At 31.3% G+C, this 15541-nt stretch overlaps 1 protein-coding gene and 1 long non-coding RNA gene across 5 annotated transcripts in view; one reads left to right on the top strand and one right to left on the bottom strand.

The window, feature by feature from the left end:
• The first annotated feature begins 982 nt into the window (after nt 1–982).
• On the top strand, nt 983–7970 carry LOC105148633 (uncharacterized). Of its 2 annotated transcripts, XR_846478.2 has the most exons (5): nt 984–1292; nt 3212–3313; nt 3555–3640; nt 3744–3807; nt 4288–7970. It is a non-coding gene; the product is annotated as an uncharacterized LOC105148633 (long non-coding RNA). The 2 variants fall into 2 exon arrangements; XR_846477.2 differs by having other exon boundaries at nt 983–1292; nt 3555–3807.
• Nucleotides 7971–9367: 1397 nt separating this feature from the next.
• The window catches only part of LOC105148661 (neuropeptide CCHamide-1 receptor), a 42644-nt gene continuing 36470 nt past the window's right edge, over nt 9368–15541 (bottom strand). For all 3 annotated transcript variants that reach the window (XM_087413036.1, XM_087413037.1, XM_087413035.1), the window contains 5 exons: nt 14907–15099; nt 14527–14660; nt 14167–14340; nt 13825–14075; nt 9368–13003 (listed from right to left, as the gene is read on the bottom strand). In XM_087413036.1, the coding sequence (XP_087269162.1) occupies nt 12694–13003; nt 13825–14075; nt 14167–14340; nt 14527–14660; nt 14907–15099 (1062 nt within the window). In that variant the 3' untranslated portion in view covers nt 9368–12693. The remainder of the gene's footprint in view (nt 13004–13824; nt 14076–14166; nt 14341–14526; nt 14661–14906; nt 15100–15541) is intronic.

The following is a 15541-nucleotide window of genomic DNA, read 5'->3' on the forward strand; positions in this document are numbered from 1 at the left end:
TGTGTAGTATTTCTTTTGGTTCATAAATAAATTATTTTCAATTAAAAAATTAATTTACATATTTTACAGCTTTATTTTCTCAAATAATTACGTCTATACAAATACATAAGTTTGAAAATGACCGTTTTGCATCAAGATGGAGGCAAGTTTGCGATATTTTAGAAATCTAGGGACTTTATGCGTAGCGCGCGACCTTCGACTTCATCGAAGTTTGAATTTCTCTTTAGGATCCCCTTAAGTCTACGCACATGAAGTGCATAACAGCACAAGCATAACATAAAACCATTGGACCAATGAGCATCCAGTCATATTAATTTAAGATGCTCATTGGTTTAGCGGCTATATGCATTTTATGTGTGACGGGTTTTAAAGCCAATAAGAATTGTTTACAAGCGTTCATCATCATTAAGCATGAAATTCGAATGTAGCTTTTAAGCATACCTTTCAATCAAAAAAATTTTCCGACTCCTTTCAATCCGATTCATTATTTGTCTTATGACAATGATTTTCGCATCCTTTAGCACAACGCATTTTGAATATGAAATCACTCGAACTTTGGACTACAGAATTTATTCGGTATATGTCGGTGATCATATTTTGAGTGCTTTCCAGCAAGGACAGTGGCCTAGGTTGCGCTTATTTGGATGCTCACACGTTTTAAGCATTTGTAATCATCATTCTGTTTTTATCATTTATTAGATGTAAAATAATAATAGAAGTACTGAACTAAAAGCGCTGAAAGCGTTCAAATTGTCCGCAACCCTAATTACACCAAGGGTTTAAACTGGGCTTCTACCATATCTTGTACTCGCTCTAACAAATGGCGCTGCCGGCTGAATCCGCTCCACTCTCTCTTGATTCTTTCTGATTCATTGTGTTTGTCCTGTATCCTTGCTGGGAAGCACCCTTTATTGATCGTTCCGGAAACAGTCGAATTTGCTCGAGTATGACGTATGCCATGACGTATGCTTGTGCCTGCGCAGTGCTCCATCCCTACTACTGGACGAGCATATTCTTGTCTTTATTTCATATTTGATACATTTTGTTCGTTGCGTTTCGTTCAGTAACATTACGTTAGCTTCGTTCAGTTTTGTCAGGATTTTTAATACAACTGGCTAAGTTTATCCTTTTCACTAGGAACCGAAGAAGTTGAAGATTATTGAAGAAGTTAATTTTGTGAAGAAGTTAAGTTTGTGCATTTTTATGTTGTGTCTATTATATTGTGCGCTGTTATGTTGCATATCTGAGTATCTTTCTTACCGAGATACAGGCAACAGCGAAAAAGTGGACAGGTAATTATTATATTATATATTATATAATTAGTTATATAATATATATATTATATAATTAATTATAAAATTAATTATATATTATATCTTGTATAATAACACAAGTTCAATAAAAAAAATTGCGGCAAGTAGGGCCAGCTTATCTTAACCCAGGAGTAGTCGCGCTATGGTCATTTTGCCGTATTCTTCCGTTTTCTATTTATATCTTTCAATTTATTGGCACTATTATATTTTTACCTTTAAATGTTTGTTAATATTTTTTCATATAATATGCGAAAATAGACGTGAACACGCTTATACCTACATAAAATTTGATATGTTTGTCAGTCTAAAAACCATAGCGCGTGCACTTATGTTAGTCTTTTTTTTCTTCTTTTATTGGTTCTCGCAGTCAGTCCAGCTGCGATAAACTAGCCATAAACTAATTCAAAAATACAAGTAACAAATCAAAAAAAGGAAATAATCACGAAAAAGCTTGGCAACTTGATAAAAATTAAGAATGATGCAACATCCAAGTCAAGACGTCCGTCCCGGATGTAAGCTCACTTACGTTAGTGTAATTAGTGTTTGTAGAAAGTCTTATTTTCTTATTAATTATTACTTATAATAATTATAATTATATATATATTCTAGTTATAATATATATGTGCGAAAATATATTTCGATCAAAATGGCCAGGACGCGTCTATTAACGTTAGTTTCGTAGGGAAGACACGCCTATTCCCGAGATAATAGAGTCAAGATCATTGAATCCAAATCCGCCAGCGAAAGATGCCCATCACGTCAGATTTTTTCAGATAAATCGAGTAATATGAGCCAAAAACAACGTTTTTTTGCCATATTTACTATTTTTTTGTGACAAAAGAAATTTTATTTTTCCATTTCATTAGCGTCACTCTAAAGAGTGAATCTTCACCTTTAAAACGAATTTTTTTTTAATGTGCGATTTTTTTTCGTCAAATCATGACCGTTTTCTGAAATGTAAAATGGTGAATCTAAATTAGCGGATTGAATGAAAAGTAGATAGATTTGTATCAAAAAAGTATCTTAGGCTTTCTAGAGATCACTGATACTAAATCTGAAAAATTTTAAATATAGAAAATATTAAAATGAATCTAATATGGCAGACCGAATGTCATTTTTTGCATTTTGGATCCATCATTTTAAATTCTCTATAATGGATCCGCCATTTTGAATTTTTATATTTTAAGTTTTTCAATGAAATGATAATGTAACGATACTGTTGCAGTCGTTAAGAGCAGCAGGGCTGTGTAATAATTAAAATAATTCCAATTTTAAATATGTATTTAAAATGAAAATGAGTTTTTGAAAAATTATTTTTATTTGAAATGAAATCATGTCTATCATTTAAACATTTATAAAATAGGTAAATAGTTTTTCTGTTTTTACATATTTTTTCTAGAATCATTTAACGCATAAGAAGAATCAAGTCCCACGATTGGCTAAAGATTTTTATAAATATTCAAATAAACTGCAAATTAAACTGTAAAGAGAGAATTAATTTCAGATAGTCCATAAATATTGAATCTTAATAAAAAATAATTGACTCACTTACGAAAGACTTTACTCACGAAAGTGATTTCTGATTTCTTATTTATATTTTATATTTTTATATTTTTTCAACGTGAATTCAAAGTGATTCCATTTGATTTCTAAAAGAAATTCGAGACACGCGATTGAACGTACAAAGATACTTTTTTGTTTGATTTCAAATGATTTCTTGATTTCAATGAGGAATATTTGATTATTTCATTTACTGAATTCATTGATTTCGTAAATGAGTAACCCTTCGCGTGAGCATCCATAATGAAAGCATATGATTATATGACAAAGATACCGGCCAGAATGTGCCGGAAATAACAGCATATTGAATATTAATTTCTCATTTCCGGTTGTCATAGCTATGAGATTGTCACAAATGCTAGAACGAAACAAGAGGGGAGATTGATGGCCCTGCACGGAATCAGCATCGCAAAGTACGAGATTTAGCAGGAAAATCTAAGGTAATTTTCTCTTTATATCTCACTTATAATTGTAGAAATAATTATTTTTGCTAAATATTTTTTTTAATGGTAATATTTATCTATATCTAATAATATTAAAATATGTATTTTTATATTAATTTATATATTTTAATAATTAAAAATATATTTTAATTTATATATTTTTTATATATTTATATATTTACATATAAATTTATATATTTATATATAATGATCAGTTCCTTTAAATTATGTTTTATAGATACAACGATAGGTGAATTTTACCAGTGCGCATACATGTACGCGATCTGTCAAAGTCTGGATTCCAGATGCTTACGACGGCGTCAAGTACAGTATAGCTTATTATTTCTCAATATTGTCACGAATTGCATTATCCTAAAAAATATCCAGGCAAATTTGATTGATTGCACGATTACGTACTCGGTTGTAGAGAGAGGCTCTTGTTGTCTCTCCAGCCACAGGCAAAGAAACAAAAGTGTCCATCGTGTCTCAAGGTACATAATTCTTGAAAAGTTAATCATACGAAAGAGAATAAAATAAGAAAGAACTACAAGAGAATTACTGTCGGAAACAATACTTTACTTACTTTATGTTTACTTCGTTAACATATAGTTTTTTTCATATAGCTTTTAATATATAGCTTTGCAATAAACTAAACTAAATTAAATTAAATTAAATTATCGCGTAAATACCTTCCTGAAAGATTGCTACGAGAGCGTGCTATCTTCAAAGTATTATTGATTCTTCTCGTATGAGCTTTCTTGAACATAATATACAGTATTTCCAAACTGATACTATAACAAAATTATATTTATCTTTTATTTATTTTTTGTGAGAAATCATTCTTTTTTAAATTATATTTAAAGATATTGTGTGTATAATAATTATAAAATAATAATAAAATAATAGTAAAAATAAACTTTATTATTTTTTTAATAATTTTAATAATTTTTAAATCTTAATTCTTTTTACAGTGTTTAGGTCTACAGCGACTTTATGACAATCGACTCGTGGAGCGATAGCGATTATTGATGGGAACGTGATGGCCATTAACCCTGGCCAGAAAGCTAAAATACAAATGTCGCCTTTATTGCCCTTCGCAATAGAGTCACTATAATAAGAGTCGAGACATCAGCGATTCGCCTTGGGATTTGGTCAGCGCCATGTCCAGGACCGTGCGATGTGTTAGTGAAAACGTGAGTTTGATAACGTACTCTGTACGTGTAAGTTGTGTAAACGACGTCCCAGCAATCGCGTCCTTCCGATCTGATGACTCTTATTATAGTGATTCTAACTTCATAACGATCCACAAGGCGTCCGAGTATACGCGGCTGTAGACTTGCCCGATCTCTATACTCTTGGCACCGTCGTCATCGATTGCAGGAGCGTTTCTCGTATTTCTTATGATTTTCTCATTGGTGTAGTCTTATTTAATTTTTGTCGTAAATTTTCTTGTAGAAGCTAGAAAGAATCAAAGGAGATTGGAGAGTGTTCTCTTCTCTGATTGATTCCGCCATTTATAATGCACTTCCGCAAATGTGTATGTGTGTGTGTAGGTACATATATGTCATACATACTAGTGTGGTACAATACTAGTGTGTGCAGCACCGTATGTTCCATCACGCTCCTATTCACTTCAACAATGCACTAAAAATGACGGCTTCCAGGTGAGTCCGCTTCACTCTCCCTCGATTCTCTCTGGTAGAGGCCATCGCATCACCGCGCAATCCATTATGAGCCATTCCATACAAATTTGCATAGCCGCATAAACATATGCATAAAGAAAATCATCCAATCGTATGTTATTTTGTCTTTATGATAGAAATGTGATTGGATAATTTTCTTTATGCTTATGATTATGCGGCTGTGCAAGTTTATGTGGAATGGTCCTTATACTGGATATATTACAATGTAAATACCTCTACAGCACAAAGTTGCACAAAAGTTGCAGCGACACTGCTACAATATTGCTGCAACGTTACATGTTGCAGTAATATTGCAGAAATTTTGCAGTGATATTGCTGCAAATTTTGTGCTGTATGAGTAAGAACAATCAATACTCTATAGGTCGATAGATTACAAAAGAAAATGAACGAGATCTACATAATGGACAAATCAGGCGTAAGCTCGGGTGTAGCCGCCCAGCATGATGTTGAATATGTTCAGTGTTATCAATGGCATTCTCTTTATGTGTGTATATATATATATATATATATGCTGGGTGGACCATTTCAATTTATCCAGGACCATTTTAATTGTCGATTTTCTCAAAATCTGTAAAGATGTATTTACAAGCGTCAAATAACAGAAGCAGCAATCAATCAGCTGGGCGATACGGGCAGTGGTGTAAAAAATATTTTTTCAATGGGTTTCAGAATACAGTTTGTTCACCGAGCGATTGGTTCTTACTTATGGATCTAATCATTTATGTTCAATCGATCTAACCATTTATGTTCAACTGCTGAACAAGGTTGAATTTCGAAACCCATCGAAAAAAAATGTTGCAACTTTTTTATGACCAGCTGTATAACAAGGATATGAGCATGCGACGCGAACAAACCTATGGAAATAGATATTTGCAGGATTGGATAAATTAACTTTTTTTTTTAACTACATTAAGTTAAAGTTAACCTTGAAAATTTAACTTAGTTAAGCTACAAGTTAATTTATAATAAAATTAATTGAATTAAAAATTAAGTTAATAAAAAAAGTAATTGAAAAGTTAAAAGTTAAAGATTGATGGCAAAAAGACCTGTTTTTTCGCCTATTTTTTGCCTCGAATTTCAAACTTTTTTTTATGTCAAATAGTACTATGTGATATAACATTAATCCTAGAGAAATTTTAAGATGAGCATATTAGGCACGCTTCCGGAGATATGAAAGGATGAAAGTGATGGTTTCTCATAATCTTCACTTGAAAGTACACTCTTCAAGTGTCCAAGGAATAAAATATATATTTAACAAAGTGAAACATATCGTTTCTTATGGATTTTTTTACGCCGGATTCAAATATGACCTTAGTTTTTGTCTAGTATGAAAATTCCCCGAGATAGATGGAGTTGAAACGACACTTGACACCTCTCACAGATCAGGGTGCTTTTTTAATGGGAGTTCCCTTGCCTCTCACAGATCGAGGTGTTTTTTTAATGTGAGTCCTCTTGCCTCTCACAGATCGGGGTGCTTTTTTAATGTGAGTCCCCTTGCCTCTCACAGATTGAGGTGCTTTTTTAATGTGAGTCCCCTTGCCTCTCACAGATCGAGGTGTTTTTTTAATGTGAGTCCCCTTGCCTCTCACAGATCGGGGTGCTTTTTTAATGTGAGTCCCCTTGCCTCTCATAGATCGGGTGGTTTTTTAATGTGAGTCTCCTTGCCTCTCACAGATCGAGGTGTTTTTATAATGTGAGTTCCCTTGCCTCTCACAGATCGGGATGCTTTTTTAATGTGAGTCCCCTTGCCTCCCACAGATCGGGGTGCTTTCACCCCCTTGTATCTCCGGAACCATGCCTATGCTTATCTTGAAATTTTACTAGGATTAATGTTTCATCTAATAGTATAATACTATTTGCCATAAAAAAAAGTTCGAAATTCGAGGTCCAAAAAATAGGCAAAATTTGCCATTACTCTTTGTTTTTCTTTTTAATTTTTTTATTTCAAGATTCCAGGGTTTCAGTCTTATAAATAATGGAAATGACAAATATACAGGATGCGTCACTGAAAAAAATCCGAACAAATTTCAATTTAAATTTTTCACTATATTGTGCCTTTGCTAGAGGATGTGGTTGGCGTCCAAGTCTGATGCTTCTAATAAACATTCAGTATTCTCAAAATGATCGCGATGTTGAAACCAAGTGCGGAGTATAATCGAAGAGCCGTGATTATCGAAGCCCTTCGCGCTGAGCGCTCAGCAATGGAAAAAATTCGGTTCTTTGGATACCTGAGATCAACCGTTTATGACGTTGTGACAAAATATACAGCTTTAGAACAATCCAACGAAGGTTCCAGTATGCCAGCAAGGAAAAGTCGCTTGAAAGAACGCACCGCGAGGGGACCCCCGCATGCGTCGAATTGCTGAGGAGGACCTTCGATACAAATCATATCCATTAAAAATATGCTCTCTGAGGCTGTTAGGACAAGCCGAGTTGCTCGCCTCAGTTCCTATTTTGACCTCCCAACAGTCCAGATTTAAATCTCTTGGACTATTACGTATGGAGTGTAGTTGAAAGGGTCACAAACAAGTCTCGGCATCCCAATGTGATGTCATTAAGGACCGCTATTGAGGCAGCATTCGTCGGCATGGATAGCGCTACATTACAGCGTGCATGCAAACGCTTCAGATCGAGAATAGAGACCATCATTCAAGCTAATAGGGGATATATCGAATAATTGTGCTCTAGGGATCCCCCGTGCTATGTAAAAGGATTTTTTGTAATATTTAATTTTTTATTAAAAACATTTTGTTTAAAGAAATTGTTCGATTTGTCCGGATGGTGACGCACCCTGTATACTTCATTTAGAAAATACTCAATATTATATTTACATGTTTTGTTTATATATACTGTTATATTTACATAGACTGTTATGTATACTGTGATTGAATATTTTGTTCATACAACATATACTTATTAAATTTATGTAATAAAGTCATTTCGAAATGTCAGACAGTTTTCTTCACAAGTTATTGAAAATGAATCTTCCTGCACTGAACAGCCGTTCAACGTGAGCCGAAGATGGTATTGATGTGTTATATTTTAATAATAAGGAATAATAGATTTTAATCTAGCAGAAACTACATCGAAATACACGGTTTCTGACAGATTGAAATCTGGGGCTCGATTGTGTAATTTGAAATAAAGTGAAAATCAGGTGCTCACAAAAGTGAGCAAATTCACTAGAATATATTTATAATTTCAATGGTCAACACCTAGTAAATTTGCTTTTTTTTGCAATTTTCATCTCATTTTAAGCTATCGCTATTGCCGCGTATTATGTCTGAGACTTAACTTAAAAAAAAATAATAGTTACTGATAAAATGTAAATAAAGTTAAAAAGTTAAGAGTCTACAATGTAACTAAGTTAAGTTAAAATTAATTAACTTTTTAACTTTTTAACTTAATTTTTATCTTTTTAACTTAGCACTATCTAATCCTGGATATTTGCATAGAAATGTAATGTACTTGCAGCTGTTCTGTTATAAAACCGTTAGATCGAGTAATAAACTTTTTTTAGAAATATGCAAATTTCGGTTTTAAATACAAAGCAATTTTACAATGAATATTTATGGGCTGCAATTTAGGATGCTTTTCATTTGAAGAAACATATAAGTTGACACAAGAGTCATTCTATTTTTCTTGACATTCAGAGAGTGACAAAGATAACACGACACTTGGATCGACTTGTGTCATCAAATGGAAAGTACCTTTATTATATTATATAATTATATTTATAAGCGACAAGAATTTTCTACACAAATATATTGCTAATTATAATCTTATAGATATAGCAAAATTAATTTTTTAGCAACTTATATGTTTTGTAAAAGAATTTATTATAAATATTCATTGTACATTTAAAACTGAAAAAATCTGATATTGATTGTAAATTTGATGCTCATACATATTGTACCATTTCTTTTGCATTGTAATTAATAAATATAAAAAGTTCAAAAAATATCATAGACAAAATATTTTACAGAACAGTTATTAGGAATCGATAACTTTATTATTTGTATCTTATTGAACGTTGGACTAAAAATTTAATTAAATTTAATTAAATGAAAAACGAATTAATTAAATAAAAACGAATAGTAGTATATTGTAATATATTTTTACGCGCTATTAATTTTTGTTATCAGTGTCACATCAAATATATTTTATTTCACGGGGAATTTATTTAATAAAATTTAAATATGTTTTGAATAAACTAAAGAAATAATTTTTCTCTTAAATTTTTTTCTAGTAATAAAACAATTACGAATATAACATGCAAACAATAACATAATTGAGATTTTATAATTATCGTAGATACATACATTTTTCAAACGCTATATAAGAAGACTTTTTATGAAATATTTTTGAGGGATTTTTATTTACATATTTCATTTGATTACACATCTGTTTTCGTACATATTACAAGTAAAAACTAATATAGACATTTACTAATTGATTACGTAGACGTATTCCATAAAAATATAACTTGTCGATTTAAAATTTCTTATTTCTCTCATATACAGTCGAGATCAATATTGTTTCAAAAACTTGTAAATAACTCCTTTTTATTTCCCATTGAAATCGATAGAAACCAAATTCGATAGAAATATAATGGGAATAAATCGCTTTAATGGGAAATAAATTCATCCGATTGAAAATTAATAAAATTCGATAGAATTTCTATCTTCTATAAGATATAAGAATTGATAGGTGTTTACTGTTTACCCATTGGAAGCGTTGGTCATCAATCAGATTTAATAAGATAATTGCAATTTTCAGAATTAAATGGAATCGATCATTCTACTATACACATTAAATGGATTTTAAACAGAAGATTTACGTGATGAAATTCAATAGGATTGTATCAGATTTCACACGAATGATATTCAATGGGTATTAATCGGAAAACTGCTTCGAGATAAATAGAATATTCAGTTTTCATAGCATACACGTTCAATGGATTTTAAACGGGAGATATTTGTGGCCAAGTTGAATAGGATTCAATCAGAATTCGCACGATCGGCAATCATTGGGATGTAATAAAAAATTCATATGTACCGAGATTAATAGGATTTTATCGGATTTTAAGATACTATTTCAATAGAATTTAATTGGAAAACATCATTATTCGAAACTAACGAAATTCCGTCGGATTTTATACCATATGTCTTTAATGGCTTTTATTCGAAATAGCGAAAATTCACATTGAACAAATTTAATGGAAATTTATTGAGTTTCGTATATTATGATTTCAATGAGTTTTAATCAGTTCACTTTTACTGAATTTAATAAGATTCTATTAGATCTTTTATGATAAACGCTTAATGGGTTTTAATCGAAAAGTTACTAGTACCGAATTTAATGGGATTCTGTAGGATTTTGTAAGTTACACATGCAAATATGAGAATCTATAGATTCTCATATTAAATAATATTAATTCCGATTAAGCTACATCGAATCAATTATAAGTATTTGCAGATTGACTCTCATTCATTTTGATTAAATCTTATTGAATGTGTATCGTTGGAAAAACCCATTGGAACTCATTTGATTTTGCCTACGAATATATCATTGATTCTTATTGACTTAAGTGCTGATTCATTCCGATTTAAGAAAGTCAATGGGAAATCTACTTTTCAATCGGAGATTGTTGTTGCACAATTCGGATTCAAACCCGTAGGAAATTTTTCAATCAGTTTCAATGAGAATTTTTAAACAGGGTTCTTCATTATATTTTCTAATGCTTTTTTAATGTTTTTTTATCTTTCTATTCAAATAGAAGTATACATTTTTAATAATTTCTCTCATATTTTGCATATAAAAGAAATAAGAAATTTTAAATCGACAACAAGTTATATTTTTATGCGTTATATTTTAAGCTACAGCTTTAAGATGAAAAAAAAATGAGAATTTATTAAAGAAATTATTAAAATCGTATACCGCTATTTGTATAGAAAAATAAACACATAAAAAAAAACAGTAGAAAATAAATAACGTAGTAAAGAAATAAAAAAAAAGAAGAAATAAAAAACTTCTAATACTGTAACTTATTCAGTAAAATATCACGGAGAGAATTTTTTTTTAAATTTATCCTGAAAATGATAGTTGTAAACAATACAATATTTTAAAGATTTTTATCATGCACTTCAGTAAAATTGATCAAACTTATTTTATACTTTATTGTAGTTTTATTAATGAATGAGAGATTTACATTAAAATTCTTCGAAATACAATGTCCCACGACTGTTATATTTTCAGAATAAATTCTAAGAAAAAATTCTCTTCGTGAGTATTTATTAAATATAGTATAATTTTTCATAAAAGCATACGAAAATAGCTTATTTTACTTTGTTTATATATTTCGCTAATCTATTTTCATTAATATTCTTATATTTAAATATAACTTCTTCGTACATGATCAAATATAAATGCAATAACAGAAATTTATTTGCGTAACATTATCCTAAATTGCATCAAGGAACAATAAATATGTCACTTTAATATGTTATATCACTAAATAATCCAAATATTAGTAGCGATATATTTAACTATGATTTTCAAAAAATAGTAAAATTTTTCATATATCAATTATTCGTAATTAGTAAATGAAAAATTTTATTATATTTTGAAAGCCATAATTAAATATATCGCAATTGAATAATCTGAAGCTTGATTTGTAAGAAGATATCATCAAAATATACCCAGTAAATACGCATGTCTAAAAGACAATCCGAAAGACGTCTTAAAAGAGACATCTTTAAGATCTTATTTAAAAGATGTTATTTAAATGATTTTTAGGTAAATTTAAAGATATCTTTTTCAAGGTTGTCTTTTAGATGTCCTTTTTAAAACGTCTTTAAGACTTATCTAATAGACGTCTTGAATAGAAGATGACTTTTAGTCATATCCTATAATGTCATTTTAAGCTGTATTTTGGACATATTTTTTAGACATTTTTGAGAATAAAAATAAGACATATTGCAATTTCGTAATAATTCGTAAATCAGTGTCATGTATCGAGTAATGTAATAGTTAATAGTTAATGGTGTTAAGTAGTGTACGTCGCGTATTAATAGAGCATAGCCTGCGAAGACAGATTATGAGCCTACTATTAATTGTTTATTGCAGGTAAACAACAAATTGTAAATAGAGTTTGTATTATCTGACATTGTCAGCAAATTGCTGTCAGAAATATGACAACGTCTGCTAGACATACATAGATTATACTAGCAGAAGTGGCAGAAATCGAACAGTCCTGCAGAAATCGAACAGTCCTGCAGAAAAAGAATAGAATCTGATATGAGAAGACTCTGCTCGGTTTCTGCTACTAATCTACTGACATAACTTATCAACAGACTTTCGACAAATTCATAGTCTAATGAGGACACAGATGGCTATCGTTTTATTTAATCAGTTTTGCAAAACAGATTTTGAGTACAAAACCATAACCATCTGTATTATTTTAACGTGACTTCAGAAGACGTCTTAAGGATGTCTTAAAGCATCTTTTAGCACAATTTTTCGGACGTTCTACAGAATAATGACGTCTTTTAGTCGCCTTAAAGACGACTTAATGTTTACTGGGTAATTTTACTTGAGCAATATTAAGTGACACAAAACTTATTTTATATAAATGATTATAAAAAATATGACATTGATGTCATCTTTAAATCTTTATGAAGGAACTAATCGATCACATACGGTTGGTTCTATCGAGATTCGTTGAGTTCTTAATGACTCCTCAATACCATTTGGATTCGCCGACAGAGTAATAATAGTTTCTTGTTCTTTAATCGGAGTCCTAGGTCGTATATCAGTCGCCATAATAGAGAGACGCATCACAGTTCGTTGTTCCTGACGAGAATCGCCCAAATTCTTTCTTGAACTGACAAGTGAAGAACTTGGCCCTTGTCCGCGTGCACTTGGATCTGGTGATTGTCGGCGTCTCCGTTTTCTCTTCATCATGGCGCAACAAAACAAGTATCTAACACAAAGTTGTTTAGACGTAATCAATTAAATTTTAAGAGTTTAGGAGGAAAGGAGATTTTGGTTTATATGAATTCGACTAGGCATGTATGTGAGTGCATGCGTTTCGGAGAATGTGCGAAAATTAATAGTGATAACAGGTGATTAGTGCGGATATTTAGTTTAAAGAGCGTGTGATTTTGCGAGCGTGGGCTCGACAAGGAAGAGATTGGAGGCAGAGACAGGCGATAGATAGTTTGTAAGAAGCAGACGAAAGAGTGAGGAGAGATAAGGCTAATGGTAGTTTTATAATAGGGAAAAGAAACGATTAAAGATTTCTTGAGGCGTCGGGTGGTTCTGTGCTCGATCCGTGGATTCACAATTCGCAGATTCGGGTTCAATTCTGCCTGCGTTACATATACATGCGTGGTTTTTACATATTCATAGTTAAGAGAGATATAATTGTCCCAAATATATTCTATGGAGCGTGTCGTCCGCTCCGATCAAGAGATTATCTTTGTTTATGGAGGACAAGAGGGAAAGAATTTTAGAGGAAAAATTGGAAAAATTTATAAAGAAAGGGGAAAAAAGAAATTTAATCGTAGGTGGGGATTTTAATAAGAATAGGGGAGGAATGGAAATGGAGAGGGAAGGGAAAGAATGGAGGAGTGTGGAAAGATGTAGCAAAAATAAAACCTTAAGAAATAAAGGTATGAGTTTTGTGGAATGAGATAAAGATTTATACATTGTAAACGAAAGTACATAGGTGACTGGAAGGGTGAATATACAAGAGGTAATTTGATTATAGATTATGGCTATATACTACAATTTTAAACTTACCTGTCAAAGTATTTTCTGAAAGGACCACTTACGCAGTAGAGAGCGATAGGGTTGATGCAGCTGTTGATGAAAGCGAGGCAGAAACCCAAGATACGAAAGTAGTGCCAAAAGATATTATAATCCGTTTGCGAAGTTGGATTAAAGTAAAACCACAACATAAAAATATGTTGCGGGAAGAAACAAACAGCAAAAACAATTACGAAAGCCATTACCATCTTCGCTACCTTTTTACGGGCTTGTACTTGTTTCATCTAAAATACAGCATGTATTAATATGCGCACAAATAAACACGTAATATTTACTGTATAAATTATTGTATTTGATGTATAAACTATTGATTACCTGTCCTTGCATTTCGCCGAGTATATCTCTCGTACTACGCATAAGATGTCTGGCCATCAATATATAGAAAACGGCGATGATGGTGAGAGGTATAACATAGTAGATGAAAAAGCGACATGTTACTATCATCTTTCCATAATTTGGTCCGAACTCCTCGGGAAACGGATAACATACCTTGAATTTTATAATATTTTATATATATTTTATATGTATATCAATCTTTAGATCATTTATACACGGTTTATAGGATAGAGAAGAACGTCGTACATTCTTTAGCTTTTACGTACGGTTGTTAATGACGTACTTTACGAGTTAGGTCTAAAATGGGATTACAGTTAGGAATACGATGATTTGACTTACGTAAAAGCTTACGTTCCGATTAACCCTGAAGAATCTAATGTATGAAAAGGAGCCTGGGATCGCACATATTATAGCCAAAATCCAAATCAGGACGACAATAATTGCAGTGAAACGTATTGTTCGTTTTCCACTACCTTGAATAAATAATATCAGATAATTTAATTTAATTATTAGTAGACTTAATCTTTTATTTTTGTTAAGGATTTTATTTGTCTCTATAAAAAAAATGTAATTTTAATTTATTGAGAAAAATTAATTACTTAGACCTTGACTTCAATAATGATTTATTTTAATGATTAGTTATTTTAATGATTTACATCGCACATGATTTCTTTAAGTTTCAAATAAATTTCAAATAAGTTTCAGCTATGGTTTTATACCTGCAACGTGTAATTTTCGCATAGGATCCACGATAGCGAAAAATCTGTCTGCTGACAGAGCAGTTAAAGTAAAAACGGAGACTCCGACAGATATATCCTTTGCGCACTCAGAGAATTTACAGACTAATAATCCAAAAGGCCAAGAATCCAAAACGTAGACGGTAAAAGTGAACGGGACACATGTTATTATTACCTGTAGGACAAATTGAATAATTACGCAATAGTAATCGATCAAAGCAAGAAGACAATAGTAATAATATACAGCGGTGTAAAATAATTAAAGATTTGATGATTAGAACTAAAAACTTGATCTTAATTGCTTTCATTCAATTTATATAGTCAATAACTGTTAAAATCTCAAATCTGATATTTGAGCAGTATTTGTATTGTGACAGAGCAAACTGCATCTGTCGATACTAGACGTTTCAGTTAAAAAACGGTTACTATCTGTTATATAAGCTTATATAAGCTTATCGCAACGCATATCATGTAATTAATGGAATGTGTAATTAATGAAAGCTACTTGTTTATATAAAAAAAAGAGCATTGTAATCTCTGGGATAACTAATTATTGAACAGAGAAGCTGTTGCTGAAAATTCCAGGAATGTAAGAGTCAATTAAGACTATTATTTGG

The sequence above is a fragment of the Acromyrmex echinatior genome, chromosome 14 (genome assembly GCF_024713525.1).
Source record: "Acromyrmex echinatior isolate Ae372 chromosome 14, ASM2471352v2, whole genome shotgun sequence".
Classification (NCBI taxonomy): Eukaryota; Metazoa; Arthropoda; class Insecta; order Hymenoptera; family Formicidae; genus Acromyrmex; species Acromyrmex echinatior.